The 16,945-nt window shown below is 37.0% G+C and overlaps 1 protein-coding gene and 1 long non-coding RNA gene across 5 annotated transcripts in view; one reads left to right on the forward strand and one right to left on the reverse strand.

The window, feature by feature from the left end:
- RBM26 (RNA binding motif protein 26) overlaps positions 1-3,878 on the forward strand; it is a 53,510-nt gene extending 49,632 nt beyond the window's left edge. For all 4 annotated transcript variants that reach the window (XM_083827256.1, XM_083827258.1, XM_083827255.1 and 1 more), the window contains one exon: positions 2,021-3,878. In XM_083827256.1, the coding sequence (XP_083683382.1) occupies positions 2,021-2,110 (90 nt within the window). In that variant the 3' untranslated portion in view covers positions 2,111-3,878. The remainder of the gene's footprint in view (positions 1-2,020) is intronic.
- The window catches only part of LOC310895697, a 51,585-nt gene continuing 37,350 nt past the window's right edge, over positions 2,711-16,945 (reverse strand). Inside the window, exon 3 of the long non-coding RNA XR_014580873.1 lies at positions 2,711-15,776. This is a non-coding gene — a long non-coding RNA (uncharacterized lncRNA). The remainder of the gene's footprint in view (positions 15,777-16,945) is intronic.

The following is a 16,945-nucleotide window of genomic DNA, read 5'->3' on the forward strand; positions in this document are numbered from 1 at the left end:
TTACGTGCGCTGGCTGCCCTGGCAGAGGGAAAGGGCAGATTTACATTCTCTTGTCTTGACTTGTGAAGTGTTTGTAGTAGCGGGATACATCTATTTTAGGTGATGGTTGTACTCCTTAACAGGAGTCACGAGGTGTGGAAATTTTTAAGGAAAAGACTGCATGGGGCTGTTTTTTTTAACTCCTAAATTGATTGACCCATCAAAAACATAGCAAATTTTCAAGATTTAAGTTAAAATTGAGGTAATGATTTTTAATTTTTTTGGTTGCTGTTAAGAAATAATTTCGTGGTTTAAATGTTGATTTCATTTGTCATTTAATTAGATTGGATTTTATTTGAATTCTCTACAGCTGAATTAGACCCCCTGACATTCACAAAATTCTTTGTATGATGATTTCCTTTCAGCAATCTTCAGGAATTTTTACATTTAAATGTCATACTTTGTGTGTGCTTTGTATTGCTTCTAGCATTTGGTTAAGTTAGTATTGTAGTGTTAGGAATCCCAGGTCTTGGATGAACAAGTTCAAGAACTTCATGTTCATTCGCAGAAGTTCAACCAATTGCATAAAATATTTTTTACGTAATTTTATCGATTAAAATTTGTAATTTATGCAGGATTAAATCAGGGCTGTGGAGGTTGCTGTAATCAGTCGCCTCAGTTTCAGTCTTGCATTCCTTTTATGTATGAGACATCTCGAGTTTCCATGTGCTTACAATTAATCGTGCTATTTATGTAACTTTGTTTTATAGCCACTATTGTACACACATGAAAAAGGTTTCATTTTTTCTGTCTAAACTCTATTGATAATTTTAGTTCACCTAAGGAATACTATCATAAAGAGGCTTAGGACTTGAAGAAAGACCTTGATGCATATTTTGCTGTTGTTGCTTTTTCCTTTTTTTTTTTTGAGAGCTCTCCTTTTCAGCAGTGCTATCATATTTTAGTCTGCTGAACATCTGTACACCAGAGGAATAGACTTAAGTCCTCAGAAAGCTGCTATGTTTTATTCCAGCTTACAGTACACAAGCGTATATCGAGACAAGATGCAGACAGAGCTGCGATTTAAAATGCACTTTCTTTAGGCAAAAGTAATGAAGATAAGAGTTTCTCCCACATGTAAAACAGCCTAGTGGAGAGAGGGAAGACTTAGTTCTAGGCATTCTTCAGCCTACGGCCTGGAATCTCTCTGGGATGTTTTCAGACTTCACAAATCAACCTTCAGTTTTCCTGGTGAATTTGGAAATTCTGTAGCAAAACCTACAATTACTAGGACAAGAAGAACAAGCAAGAAATTAAATACCTGTAACTGAACAGCTGGGAGACATTGCTAGGGGAGGAAATACTTGAGTTTTAGTCCTTTACTTAGTGCAGAAATTGCTGTGTTACATGCAATCATCAAAAAAAGATCTTAGGCAGGGAAAAGTTTACCCCTGTGCCTGTGTGTAGGTAAAAATAAAAACAACTCTTTTTTTTTTTAACTTTATGTAACTGTTAAACAGTGTTTTGTGAAATATATTAATATATTGTTGCTGAAAGTATTTTAAAATATATTAATATATTTTTCTAAAGGATACTGAATTTAAGTTTGATAAAGCTATCAAAATTAAAATATCCCATATTCAATTTTTTTTGATACTAAAGCATAGGTAGATTAAGCTCTGGGATTAAAAGAGGCATAGTTAATATTAACTTGGAAAACCTAACAGTTGTTTTCTGTATAGCATCTCAAGTTTCATCAGAACATTAAAGCCTGAGTGTGGATGACATGCTGAGGAATCAGAATATCTATTGAAGTATAAGGTCATTTTGAGGTCCAGTAAAAGAAAAAAACAAGTTGCATTTGCCATATATTAATATATGCATATTAAATATACACACAGTATACTTTTTTTGAAAGCATTACGGTTTAACTATTAAAAATGAATTTGCTTGCTCTTATATCTTAGAGGAGCAGAGGATTGTATGTTGCCTTTTGATCTCTTTCTGACATAACAGAGGTTATCACATTTTTCTCTTGAAGTTTCAGGAAGAGTCTTTGGTGGATGACTCGCTGCTTCAAGATGATGATGAAGAGGAGGAGGACAATGAGTCTCGTTCATGGAGAAGATGATTCAACTCATCAATGACAATGCTAGAACTGCACCTGTGTTGCATTAGTATTACCTAATGTACTTCTGCATCTTTGTATTAAAAGGGGTTTTGTGATGAAGTTGAATTCGGATATAGACTAAAAAGCAGCTGATCAGTTACACGTTTTGAGAGATTGATGTTTGAGTTACATTTCAGTAAATGATTGCTAAAGACATCATATTAGGAACATATGCAATGTTTTTATTACATAGTTCTACAGAAAGTTACAGAATTCTTTGGGTTCTTTGTAATTTACCGAATTGGTCAAGCACAAATGACCAAAAGTTGTTATAACATAGATAATTTTTGTTCTATTCCAGATACGGAACGAAAATTTGCATTTAAAATCTTTGTGAATGTTTTCAGAAATGAATAGATAACAGTACTAAACTGAAGTCTCTAAAGTTATGTATTCATAATATTGCATAGTAGTATGCTTAGGCTTTACTATGTACTAGCCTTTTGTTGGATTTGTGTACGTATTTTACCTATGGGTTTTAATGATAAAGTGTATGACTGCTTTGCATATAAGTCCTTATGACTTTAAGATGTTAAAAAATAAATAAATGGAATGGTCTTCAAAAAAAAAAAGAAAAAAAAAAGAAAAAAAGCAATAACCAAAAAAGCTGAGGCAATGGTCCTTCATAATGAAAAAAAAAAAAAAAGAAAAAAAAAAAGAAAAAAGACCATTCCAAATGGCAACCCCACCCCCATATTCACAAAAGGAGCTGTAATCACTATCACCTCAAAAAACTGTTGAATATAAAAAGTATATATCTCAAAATGAAGTTCCATTTAATACACAGCTGTACTCTGTCACCTAAAAGCTTTTGGGTGTTTTCCGAATTTTAAAAATGGTTTAAGGCAATGATTCAACAGTTAGGAATTTATTCTCTACATTTGCACTGTACAACTGTAGAAGAAAACTTGGTCCCACAAAAATATGTGCTACTGGAATGTAATTTACACACTAGGAGAAGCGGAATATTTGGGTAGGTATTAACCAACAATTTTGACCATGCACATTAATGCATTTTTTTATTCCTTGATTTCTAGAATTACATTTTTTTTTCTATTTCAGAAGTAGTATTTGGCAGATACTACATTCATACTATAGTTTGTTTTCATTATGTGAAAATGTACATACATGAAATGTAAGTAGAATTCCTACTCTGCAGAAATACTTAATTAGCTGTAATAGGGCATTCTGCTGTGTGAGTTCTGAAGTTTCTCCTTTACTTAGGAAGGGGAACTCCCTAGCTCTTCACATTAAAGGACTTGTTTCTTTTTCCCCTCAGTGGTGTTTTGCTGTTGTGTATTTTTTTGAAAGCCCTTTATTAAATATTAGTTTTTTTAATCAACTCATTAATGAGTGCAGTGTAATACCACTATCACATCAATCAAATAGATGCAGAAGGATAGTATTTCATTTAACAGTATATTTTCTGTAGTTCTTGTGTTTTGCCTATTGGGAGAAGAGAGAGCTGCTCACCTGCACTTCTCTCCTTTCCCCCATCCCTCCCTCCTTTTTTTTTTTCTTAATTCCATAATACAAGCAGAGGAAAGTAGAAATAGCAGTATCCTAGACAGAAGACCTTCCACTGTAGACTTTTTGTCCTCTGCTTTTCAGTCGTTTGAAGGTTTTCTGAAGCCTAGAACCTGGCTCTTTTTATTGTGTCCCTGTGTGCATGCTTGAAAAAAATATGCACTTAAAACTTTTGTACAGGCTTAGTTTCACATTGAAATATCACAGTTGACTGCCATGCTTGTTAAAGTAAGTTCTAAATCTTGCCATAATGAATTGTATTTGGGAAATTGATTTCCTTTTACACTGAATTTAAGGCAAAATAAAATATTTTAAGAACCTTTTTATCCAATGAGCACTTCTAGTTCACTGAATTAAATACAAGCTTTTCTACTTTTCTTTTTTAATAATTTAGTACAGTTGAAGACTGCCAGATTGACAGTCCAGAAGGTGGAAGTTTTTAATGTGTTGTGTTGCAGAACAGGTACAGCCTGGGAAAAAACTGTGCATGCTACTGTAAGCTTGTGTGGTGTGCTTTGCTACTCAAACTTGCGTTTTTACTGGCAGTAAGTCCTAGCACAAGCTAATGATAAATATTAGTGTATTCTTTAGATGGATGCTTATTATGGAACACATGAAATTGCTGTATCATGTACTTTTAAGATGATTATTCCTTGTTTCCTTGCTTCCTTGTTTCTTTGCTTCCTTGCTTGTTTTCAATTCAGGATGCATGGAAGATTCCTTTCTTAATAATTGTTTGCAACCTGGCCTACCTGTAAGGGGAAAAAGTCTTCAGCACCTTCCTTACCCAAACTTCCGCTAAAGAAAGATGTCAGGGAAAGTCTTGCTGTCATGTTTTATCCCCTGCTGTTATCTTGTGTCATTTTGAATGACTGAAAACCACCTGGATCATATTAGTTTGGTTTACTGCCACTTTAAAAACAAACCTATATACTTGTTTCAGTTGAAACTAATCTGACAGGATGCCGTTCAGCATAAAGTAATGGTTTCCTGGTTGCAATATAAATTGATGCTGTATGTTTTTCTGTCCTTATAATTTCCTTGATTTTTTCTTTTGGGCTTGTTTTGTCCTTGTATTCCGAGCCTAGCTTTGCTCTCCCATTTCTTGCTACTAACTTAACCAACTCTTATCATTTCCATTCAGTCCAGTCAGACCTTTATTAGTTCAGCATTCACTGAAATCTCTTGTTATGTGGAGCTGCATCCTCCCTTGTTTGACCGAACAAACCAAGCATCCTGCTGATTTTCATTCTTTTCTTTACTTAGTTGATCTTTCTGAATGCGTTCTTAAGTATGCCTCCACTGTACTTAGCTAAATCATTGTATTCTTTTTAACAGTTCTGCAAATGGATTTTCCTAGTCTGAAACACCAAGAATGGGTTACCCTGGTTTTCCCCAGAAAGCTTTTCCAAATTTCTTTGGAAAAAAGGTAAACACTTAAGAAGGTATTTTCTTTTCCAACTAGATGGTGTGAAGTACTTGAATAAGATGTGATCTGATACATAGTTCAACGACAATATAGTAGTGAACCACATTTGGTAAATGACAGAAAATGTTAACTAATGGGACTCGGTAATTCAGGCTGTCAACAGTAAAACAGCAAGAATGCCTCTTTCAAGCGTTATGCGTAGGCCGTGTTGTAGTTATTTTTCCATCTCTTAAAAACCACTTATTTCAAATTGGAAAACCCACAGAAGAAATACAAGTTATCTCTTACTGAAGCACAAAGGTGCATGATTGACTTTATAGCCAAGTCACAGGAAGTCTTTCTTAAATAGAAGAAGGTTGGACTAGGTGATCTTGGAGGACTCTTCCAATCTAGATGATTCTGTAAATAGAAAAAGCACCCATGGAAAAGTATTCATATAACTTCAGGCATTTAAAATAGGCTTCTTTCCCAAATGACTCTCTGAAAACAGTCTCTTTTCTTTAACTAGACGAGGAGTCCAAAATATTATCCAGGTAACTGGATTTTTTTTAGGTGGAATGGACACATTTGTAATTGTCAGTTGTCTCATGAGCATAAAAGAACACCAAAAGATGCACAAAAATTTTAGACTCAGAGTAGTTCTAATGGAAGTTTCCTATGTCCCCTGTATATTTTAACTGATATATCTTGAACCTAGGTCGTGTCTCCAAATATAGATGTGGGGAGGGGCAGGGTTGTGTTTTTTTTTTCCAACTGTCTTATACTACTTTTGTACCAATACACGAAGTAACATAAAGGGGTGTAGACCTTCAGTTATGCACCTAATTTACTGTAATTCAGCGTTGTTCTAGCGTTGCAACTAAAGGTGGTATGGTTGGATTTAATCCTATACTGCTTAAATTTTATAGCAATTAAAAAATGAAGTTACGGTTAACAAATTAAGACTAGAACAACTGAAACAAATAGCAGAAATTTGATATTTTAGTGAAAAAAGAAATGGAGTTAATTATGAAAGTGAATACTTTTGATGGTTCTTTATCATTCTATCCTGAGTTGAGGTGTTCCTTACTGTACTAATATTACAGCACTTGATTACTTTCCAGTAAAACCGTTAAGTCAGACAAACAAGGCATTCTTGGTCAAGTTTTCACAAAGAAAAATGAAAATCTGTTTTTCCATTCAGCCAATATAGTTGTAAACTGATTCTCGATTAAAAACAAACTGCTGTTTTTTGTTGACTCATGTAGACCATGGTAAATCCCCTAGTGTGCTTGTCTTACTGTTGTCTGAATACTGGTTGTTTTAAAAATAATTTTCATTTTTTATTTTAATGCATTTGCATGTTTCATTCTGAACCTTTTTGAATCTGTAGACATCAAAAACACTTGTAACAAAAATAGACTGATTTTGGTCTTTATTTGAATTCCCTTTAGATTGCTAATGAGAAGGATTTCAAGAACATACTACATAAGGATTTTTTTTCTTTTTTTTCCTTATGGATCGTTATTTGTAAATTCCTCGTGTGTTATTGCTGAAGTTTACCTGAGTGTTAATACTTTTTTCTTTGTCCATATGAGTTGAAGATTAATTTTCTTTTCTTCTTACACTAAGCTTGTAATGCTGAGACCAGTAGATGTCTTTGAATATCATCTCGTCTGACTCTGGTTATTTTTTAATGTTTCTGATCATAGAATTTACATATTTTAAATTCCAGGATCATCTGTGGAATTCCTGTTAGCACAGTAGGCTAACTCAGTTTCTTACCTTTCAACAATCTGTCTGTGTGAGTTGATGAACTGGATTTTAGCTTTTGTCAGCAACTGGGAGAAAAAAAAAATGGGGGCATGTACTCTTCAAAACTCCCTTTTGTGATAAACATCTACAGTAGAGTTTTTGTTGTTGTTGTTTATTTTTATTTTGGCCTTTCATATGCAGAGAGGGTAAAATCATCTTTAAAGTTACAAACACAATTTGTTCAAGATTTTAAGTAATGTGTACATGACAAGTAAATATTTTCTTCAAAAAAGATATTTTCATATGACCTAGCATATATTTTTCTTAAAAAGGAAAGAAAACAAACCAGTATTTACAGTTCCTCATGATAAGCTATGGAGATTATTTGAAATACACACTTCTATTTACAGGCCTCAAAATGTGAATGGTGTAGATGACCATTTCACAGTTAATACAGCATAATTTCTGCTTTTTTAGGCTTAGTGTTCTTCTAAATGCAAAGGAAAAGGGAATCACAAACTTCTCCAAAATGTTTTCCTAATGATCTGCAGCTAAATAGATCTTTCTGTTTTTCATATTTTATTTTATTTTTATTTTTATTTTTACTGTAAGGCAGACTAAGTCTTCTGTCCATGAAATAATTTGTTCTCTAGGGAAATGAAAAAAGGTTTTTTTTAGGTTTTAAAGGTCATAATTTATTCTTCATCTTGCACAGACTTCTGTGCAATAAAGATGTTTGCACTAAATTGTTTTCTCTTTGTAGAGAAAACAAAGACTTCACAAATATGTATGTTGATCTATGCATGTAAATATACATATACTTTTGCTAAAGCCATGTGCATGTTGCTAATGCATATACAGCGTAGGTGAGATCTGTGAAGCACAGAAATGCCTCTAGGGTACAAGAACTCACGTTTTACAAAGCTTCTTAGCTCTGCAGGACTCTGATGAATAAAAGCTGAGAGGATTGTCCTTTCCCTTAAAAGCACCTTGTTTTTAACATGAAGAAATGTTGTTTCTCACATTTACAAACTATCCTTCTCTGCTCAAAAAAGGACAGTTCTGCTTTTGTGGATTTTCTTTTCCTTGAGATAACGTGCTGTATTTTCTCTTTTGAATGCTAGAGGGCACTATGGCTACACAAGTGAAACTGACAATAACTCGAAGTAATTTGCTCCCATTTCAGCACTTCTGTAATATCTTTCCTGTTTCAGTTCTCATGCTAATATTTGCATTTCTTGCAGAAATCTGTATCCATCTGTACCATGTCAGCAGAAATTCTATTTGTGTGAACTGAAATAAGGTATCTCTCTTTGGATTTAGGTACCAATGATAAAATATGACTCCAGGTATTTAAATCTGGATAAAATAGAGGCACATTTCTGTGTTACAAGAGGCATATATTCTTCTCTGGGAGTTGAATTAGTTTTTAATAGATTACAACTGAAGTTATAGAAAACTTTGGGTAGCTACATTCTGTTCGTCAAAGCTTTCCATAAAAATCTTTGGGGTTTATGATATAGAGTAAGGCATCTGAAGTGAACAGAGAAGTTAATTGTTACAAAGGGGTGGGGCAGGGCGGGATGGTATTACATTTTTTTATATAAACTGCAAAAGCAATTACTAGTCTAAAATGATGTGAAGTAATTTCACCACTGTAACCAGTTATCTTTGTTTTATGGTAGACTCACGTTAAATATATCAAAGAATTACTACTGTAGCTCCACCAACTGGTACAGTGCAACTACACAAAGCAATTTTTCATCTATAATATGGAATACTTGTTCATCCTGAGAGTTCTTATATCCTCCACTGTCATGCCTGGGTGAACTGGGAAGCTGCTTGTTCCCCATGCACCTCCACCTGGAATATGGAACGTGCAACACCCATGCACAGAAATCGCGTTTAGGCCAAAGATATGCAGGATGCACATTTGAATTATTACGTGGTGTTTTCTTTTTCCCTTGCAGTGATAAGCACAGTACTAGAAAGTACTAATATCACTAATTTTGTTACGTTCTTAGTAACGCACAAATTCAGCTATGTGGACATCACCATCTGCATTTTTTCTGAAGAGATGGCAGCTGGATCGTCACCTGTGGAGTATACGTTACAAAGTCCTGGAAAACTTCCAAGTCAGTATCTCTGAGCCCATGTAAAGGTGGGAGTCTTGCTTATCAGAAGTTGTTGTCAGAGGAGAAAATCTTGTTGAAAGAATACTTTGGTTTCAATCATCACAATCCCCTGTTTGCATTCAGATTTGATAGATGCTTAATATTTACTCACTGCTGTTCTCAGAGAGGTGTTAGATAATGTTTAAGATAATGTATCTTCCATGGGATAGTTCTAACACTTTGACAGCAAGTAGGAGAGACATACTATGTTCATATATATTTTGATACAATTTTTAGTTATATTTTTCCATGGTAATACTTTACTCTAGAAAACAGAGAAAAATGGTAAGATACTATTTATTTGGTTTACAAAGTTCTATAGTCTTAACCTTTCTCATTGCTGCAGTTTTCAAAACTTCCTCATGTGCAATAACATTCACATATAAAGCAAAGTTTTGTAAGATTAAAATGCAAGTTTTATTGAGAACACAAAAAAATACCCAAGTAGGCTGCAAGTGAGCAGGTTTAGAAAACTTTGTTGCAGTATAGAACTGTGCACTGTAGATATTCTCAAAGGTGGACTTCCCATACCTAAGTAATGAAGTTATGAGCATCTTTCAAACTAAATCTTCCAGTGATGGGAAATGTTACCTGCTCATATCTAAAAACCTTGCTTCCATACATTATTCCAGTGATTAAATGGGATGGATATGGAACCATAACTACTTATCTATTAGTTAGCCTTTAAAATGGGTTAATCTTTTTACAGAGAGTTCTTTTGCTGCTATAACTAGGAGTATTTTATTTAGTATCTTTCAGAAAAAAAAAAATCTATCTACGTTTAAATTGCTAAGTCAATAATTGGTGAATACCTGTTTCCAATATTCAAGCATCTGACCCCTGGTAGTCCTACAGGCTATTTCTCTTCCTTTGCTGCTATGGTAAAATTTTACCAGTTTGCAAAGTTCCTCTTTGAATCTGAAAAATGTGCATTCTTTAGTTTTAGAGCTTGGACTCCTTCATTCCCAGAACCAACAGCCTGTATATTGCGTACTTAGATGTATCATTGTGATATAGCCAAATTTGTGGGGGGGGGTATTGTATTGATGAAAAATGCGAGATCAAGTAGCAAAGAGCCTTTATGGTGGAAGAAGCTGAGAGATGGTTAACATATGAACTGCTGGTTAGCAGATTTAATTCCTGGCCTGAATTATAAAATTATTTTTCTATAAGAAATTAAATAAGCATGTTGACAATGTTGAACAGAGTGAAATTGAACATTTTTTTTTTCTGTTGGTATATAGTGAAAAACCACAGAACATGTCATTGTTACACTTGAAGTTGTAACAGGTTAATGCTGTCCATACTTGTAATATTGTATTGGTGAACTTCCCACAGTATTACTTATATTTATTCACTCCATTTGTGTTTTGATAACATTAAAATCATTAAAAATTACTTTTTCTGTTTCTGTGTTGAAGAACCCTTTCAAGTATGTTTAAGGTAAGTGCCTTTTCTTTTCCATCTTCATTTACTGTAATGCTACATATAGGGAAAATACTGATGTGTTTACTCTTGTGCTAGCCTTTCCTTTCAAATTCATTAATTCCTTCACATTTACTAAATGCTAATTTTTTTTGGAAGAAAGCTTACCAGGAAAACGCTGAAGAGATATCTTTGTATTAGAGGAATAAATTCCAGAAACTGGAATCTAAAGCAATAAAAAGATTAACCAGTAGCATTCACTACAATGCCATTAAGATGACCGTTTATCATGCTACGTACTATCTGTAGATAAGCTTTTGTTAAACTTTTAAAGTAATTTGAGTAAGTAATTACTAGTGTTTTAGTAGTCTACGGCAGGATTGATGGGATCTTGATTGGCTATAGCAGTTACTAAAGTTCACATTTTATGACCTCCTTAAAAATATTAATTTAGAAGCTTATGAATTACTCTCTGGAGTCACCCTGAATTAACAAACACTAAGCTATCTTTTAGCTTTTGAATCTCTTTTGTTAGATAATTTCTGCCCACTGCTGAACTTTATAGTGTTTTTCAAAAACTCATTTTCTAGTATAAAGCAGAAGTAACTCTTTCATGGCCAGGACTAAGTTGCACAAAATGTTCTCTTTTTCTATGCCAGTATTCTGGCCGAGAGGGACCTGGGAGTATTGGTTGATAGTCGGCTGAATATGAGCCAGCAGTGTGCCCAGGTGGCCAAGAAGGCCAACAGCATCCTGGCCTGCATAAGAAGCAGTGTGGCCAGCAGGTCTAGGGAAGTGATTGTCCCCCTGTACTCGGCTCTGGTGAGGCCGCACCTCGAGTACTGTGTTCAGTTTTGGGCCCCTCGCTACAGGAAGGACATGGACGTGCTCGAGCGAGTCCAGAGAAGGGCAACGAAGCTGGTGAGGGGTCTGGAGAACAAGTCTTACGAGGAGCGGCTGAGGGAGCTGGGCTTGTTCAGCCTGGAGAAGAGGAGGCTCAGGGGCGACCTTATCACTCTCTACAGTTACCTTAAAGGAGGCTGTAGAGAGGTGGGGGTTGGTCTGTTCTCCTACGTGCCTGGTGACAGGACGAGGGGGAATGGGCGAAAGTTGCGACAGGGGAGTTTTAGGTTGGATGTTAGGAAGTACTTCTTTACCGAAAGGGTTATTAAGCATTGGAACGGGCTGCCCAGGGAGGTGGTGGAGTCACCATCCCTGGAGGTCTTTAAAAGACATTTAGATGTAGAGCTTAGCGATATGGTTTAGTGGAGTACTTAGTGTTAGGTCGGAGGTTGGACTCGATGATCTTGAGGTCTCTTCCAACCTAGAAATCTGTGATACTGTGATACTGTGTGATATTAAAGAAAAGTCTGGCTGGTCGCTCCTGTCTGTCTTTTGTGCTTGACATAGGTATTTCTGTGATTAATATTAGTGTCCAAGGAGCTGAGCTTTTAAAAATGTGGTAGTATAAGTGAGTTGTCTTCCTAATCTATTTCACCATGTGGCTGAAAAGATATTTGTGGTGGGGGATACTGGTGTGGAAGTGAGTAGCTGGGATGAGTAGAGCTCTTCTTCCCTCAGTTTTGATTCAACCTGAGTTACTTCCATGGGGGGGGGAAGGCAGCACCACTGTGCTGTTCTCTATTGTATGTGTTTGGCATCAACTCTTTTTTTTTTTTCTCCCTCCTCGTTTTTACCCCTGATTTTCAGGATCCAGAATAAAACATTTAACAAAGCTTTTAGCAAACAAAAGATTGGAAGAGTAATTGCTGAGAAGGGCCATTGAGAACATTGCACTAGCAGAGGCTCCTCAGAAACATGAGGCAATGCTGTGGTTCAACGATGAGCTCCTCAATTGAAAGCTGCACTGCCCTGCATTTGAGCTGACCTTCTGTAACCAGTTGGAAGTCAGTAAAAAGTAGCCTTCATAGCTATATAAATGGGGATTCTGCTGTGGTAACTCTGGCTCTTTTCAGCATATACCTCAGTAGTACTGGTGGGTGAAAGGCAGCCTATCAGATGGTTAAGGATTGCTTCCAAAGGAAGTGTAAGAAGCCTTGGAAGAATTTTGTCAGACACTTTAGATTTTAGACTAGTTTTGAGTCAAAGGCTGTGTGACTTACATCAGTACTATGCTAATGCAGTAGCAGCAACGTACTTACAAGCTGCTGCTTCCTCTTCCCTCTCACTGTGGTACAGTGGAAAGCTGAGCTGAAGGAATGAGCCAGAGTGTCTGCGCTTTGCTTCCTAAATTTCCATCTGAGTAAAACTGTCTTGAGGCTAGGCTGCAGCAGGAAGACATCGTTTCCACAAATGGACCTGCGCAGACAACCTGGAAGGGAACACAGGCAATCCTGATGGCATTTAGGGACCTGAGCCAGTCGGGGAATCAAGCAGGTGGGAAGAGCGCTGAGTGAGGACAGGGATGTACAATGATATTTAAGACTTGTGATTAGGTTAGACAGCATCAAGGCTGGTATTGTTGAAGCTTGTTGGGTGCAGGTGAAATAAACTACCAATATTGTATTGCTAGAAAGAGGTGCTGAGATGGAAGCTGAGGTTTCAAGTTCCGAAGCAGGTCAAACGACCCATAATGTGCATATTCCATTTCTTGCAATCCACCTGCTGTCTGCCACACCTGTGAGGCAGCCCAGTTTCTTGCAGAAGAAACAACTGTAAAAGATTTGGGAAATACTGCTAAATCCACAAAATGGGGCAAAGAAATACTGCTTGTCTGAGTTGTGATTTCACAGAGGCTTCGAGCTGGAATGTTAAAATAACATCCAAGATACCTAACAGTTTAGATAAACCTCACTTTGATGTTTCCTTTTGGATGGCTTAGGAATCTCTGAGTTCATTGTTGTTTATAATGAAACCCTATGGGATGTGTTGTGCAGTCAGTCACTTGCTGTTTCAAAATACTAGCAAACCTGTTTGCCCGAGTTAGATCTATTACCTTAAACAGGCCAAGTAATAGATCTTTGCTGTTATTTAAACCATTTAACCCTTTTTCCTGATTAAGCAAGTTAGGAAGCAGTTGCACTAGCACCTTAACAGGTAGATCATAATTTCAGATGGAAAAATGAATGATAATGATGAGCTGTTGTAGTTCAGGAGTACAGGGTCCTCTTTGGTCATCATGGCTGCAAAATAAGCTGGAAGGTGTGGGTCATGTTATTAGGAGTTTGTGTCAACTAAACCTTTAGAAGTGGACGCTTTTGCTGTGCAAAGCATTTCACTGCCTGACTCTTTTCAGATATCCCTCCAAGTGTCCAAAGAATCAATGGTCCTGTCTTGCCCTTCACTCTCTGAAAAGATTGGCAAGCGATCTTGAACACTTAAGGGTTTAGGAACCATACCAAGTATTATCTTTATCTGAGAGAAATTGTGTATACTTTGATGATTGCTTTCTAAAATCAGGTAATTAAAAAAAAATCAAAATGAATAAAATGAAAATATTATAATAAAAGGAAAGGTACATTGTAATCTTACATCTTTGTTGGAATCCAAAAGTCATAATGAGAAGTAATTTTCTTTTATCTGCATGAATCCAGTGATCAATTCACAGAGATCTCAGAGCTTGCTGTAACACATATATATATTTCTAAAATGTACCCAAATGTCATGTATTGTGTTGTTTGCTAAAGTATGCATTGCCTTTTGAAGAACTCAACGGTTTATTTCCTTCCAAATGTACAAACAAAAAATGACTAGTCTTCTCTAGCCCCTCTGTTTAATATTTTTAGTGGTTAAGACAATGTGTTAGGAATCCTGAGCATGAATTCTGTAATTATGTTTACAAAGATACTGAATGAAATTTTAAATGAGGAAGGACTCTCAGGTCCTTCTGAACTTTACACCAACGGTTTATGGAACAAAGGACAAATGATTGCTTACAACTCCCACTTCTACCCCAACAATCAAACAAGCAGTGAGAAAAGTCCATCAATGTTCTTGTAAGGCAAACTGTTCTTGCCTGCAGCACGTTGTCTGAAGCTTTTGCAAGGTGGTAGACTGTGGTGACTTCTAAATACCTTGATGCCATACAGTCATGCTGGGGCTTAGTCTGCTGCCCATCCAGTGTTACCACATTTCAGCATGTCTTTGTAGCTTCTGCTTTTAGCAGAACTCACTGGAGATGTAGGTTATTTCAGTGTCTTGTTCCAGGTCTCAATGTTGGTACTCATCCTCTTAGTCTACATTAATATTAGTAAATTAAACATGGCTGGGACTCTTCGCTGGTACTGAAGGCAACTGGCATGAACAACTCATACACACTTCAAACAGGACAGCCTGCACCTGGGATGGGGCAACCCTGGCTATATGTACAGACTGGTGGTGGGACGCTGGAGAGCAGCCCCGCAGAAAGGGATCTGGCGGTTGTGGTTGGCAGCAAGTTGAATATGAGCCAGCAGTGTGCCCTGGCAGCCAGGAGGGCCAACCGTGTCCTGGGGTGTATCAAGCATGGCATCTCTAGTCAGTTGAGGGAAGTGATTGTCCCGCTCTACTCTGCGCTGGTGCGGCCTCACCTTGAGTACTGTGTGCAGTTCTGGGCACCACAGTACAAGAAGGACATTAAACTGTTGGAGAGCCTCAAGAGGAGGGCAATGAAGATGGTGCAGGGCCTAGAGGGGAAGACGTATGAGGAGCAGCTGAGGTCACTTGGCCTGCTCAGCCTGGAGAAGAGGAGGCTGAGGGGGGACCTCATCGCAGTCTACAACTTCCTCACGAGGGGGAGTGGAGAGGCAGACGACCTATTCTCTGTAATCACCAGTGATAGGACCCGTGGGAACGGTGTTAGGCTGAGGCAGGGGAAGTTTAGGCTGGACATTAGGAAGAGGTTCTTCACCGAGAGGGTGGTTGGACACTGGAACAGGCTCCCCAGTGAAGTAGTCACTGCACCAAGCCTCTTGGAGTTTAAGAAGCATTTGGACTGTGCACTTAGTCACGTAATCTAAACTTCTGGGTAGACCTGTGCGGTGCCAGGAGTTGGACTTGATGATCCTTATGGGTCCCTTCCAACTTGGGATATTCTATGATTCTATGATTCATTCACTGCTGGGAGTGGTGTCTGGCTTGGGATAGCTGATCCAGCTCTCTGCTGTGGCAATTTAATAGTACTGACAATAAAGTTCCAGTGTGTATGATATATGCTGGACTTGTTTGTTTTAGTAATTCAGATGTTGTCTCAGTTGTGCAATACATTTAAAAGACAAGCTTTTCCACCAGTAGCAGCTAATGGGTTCATTGGCAGACCAAGGTCTTGCGGAAGATCTGTTCTTCAGTGACAATTAACACTATTCTGCAAGGAATCCATCCTCCCTAGCAATGTCACTATCTAAAAGAGAAAAAGAGCACTTTTAAAAAACAATTGCTTGTACTGTTGCTGGCATGCAAGTAAATGGCAATTAGCTATCAGAAATTTATAGACCATGGCAGTTATTGGATTTAATGGAAGTGTAAAATAAATGATGGATGGTGTTGTGAGATAAAGAGTTGAAAGAAACCTTATTGTCTCATTAAAGAAAATGAATAAAGTCTTAAAGTTGAAATGCAAATAGGCCATTATATTTAAAATATCCTATCATTAGTAAGGTTTGGAGGTCTCTTGAACTCTCCAATATTATCAACCATCTTGAAAATTAACCTAGCAAGGAATGCAGTGCTGTAATCAAAGAAGTAAGCTGTGATATTTTTTTCTGGAAAACCTACTTACAGAATTGCAGTTTCCTATAAACTGACCAAGGGGGAGCTATACGTGGTTAAATTGTCCTTTAGCCCTTCATGTGTAAGTAAGCTTTCTAGTTCAATTCATCACCTTGATTATTGTACCTTCTGCAGCAGGATAGAATTCTCTTACTGGATATTTTTTGTTTCCAAATCACCTGCACGTACAATGTGAAAGTATTTTCTGTGTTCGTACATGAACATGTGTTCAGCCATGCTCCCATCTGTCAAAGTCAAGTGAATGCTTTAATTGCTTAATCAGCTTTTGGGGTCTTTGGGTCTTTAGGCACTGCAGTGAGTTATATAGTTAGATGGTGGTGCATAACCAATTATTAGAGATAGTTTTTGTAACTTACGTTGGATTTAGTGAGATTATAAATGTGGTTATTTACTGGTAGAAGCTGAAGTTTTTTCTCCTCTCTATTTTTAAATTTGAGGATAAAATATAATTTATGTTCTGGGCATCGTCTTCAAGAAGTTCTAAATCACTTCATGAGGCTTTCAGTGGGGCTTATGTCATTTATCCATCAGCACTCAGTCCATTTAATCCAGGCCTCTCAGCTGTGCAGACCTAGCTCCTGTTGTGAGTGATCGGCCTGCTTGAGTGCTCCCAGCTTCTCCTGTCACATCACATTTGCATAAAAGAGGACGGATAACCAAATTTGAGCACACAAATGAAAATGCTAAGCGCCGAACCTGTCACAGTTGTTGTTCAACTAATTGTGAAAAATTTGATTTGCTGGCTTTTCACCGTTTATCATGTGGACCCCCTTCTCAAAT

Source organism: Anser anser (assembly GCF_964211835.1).
Source record: "Anser anser genome assembly, chromosome: 1".
NCBI classification, from domain to species: Eukaryota; Metazoa; Chordata; class Aves; order Anseriformes; family Anatidae; genus Anser; species Anser anser.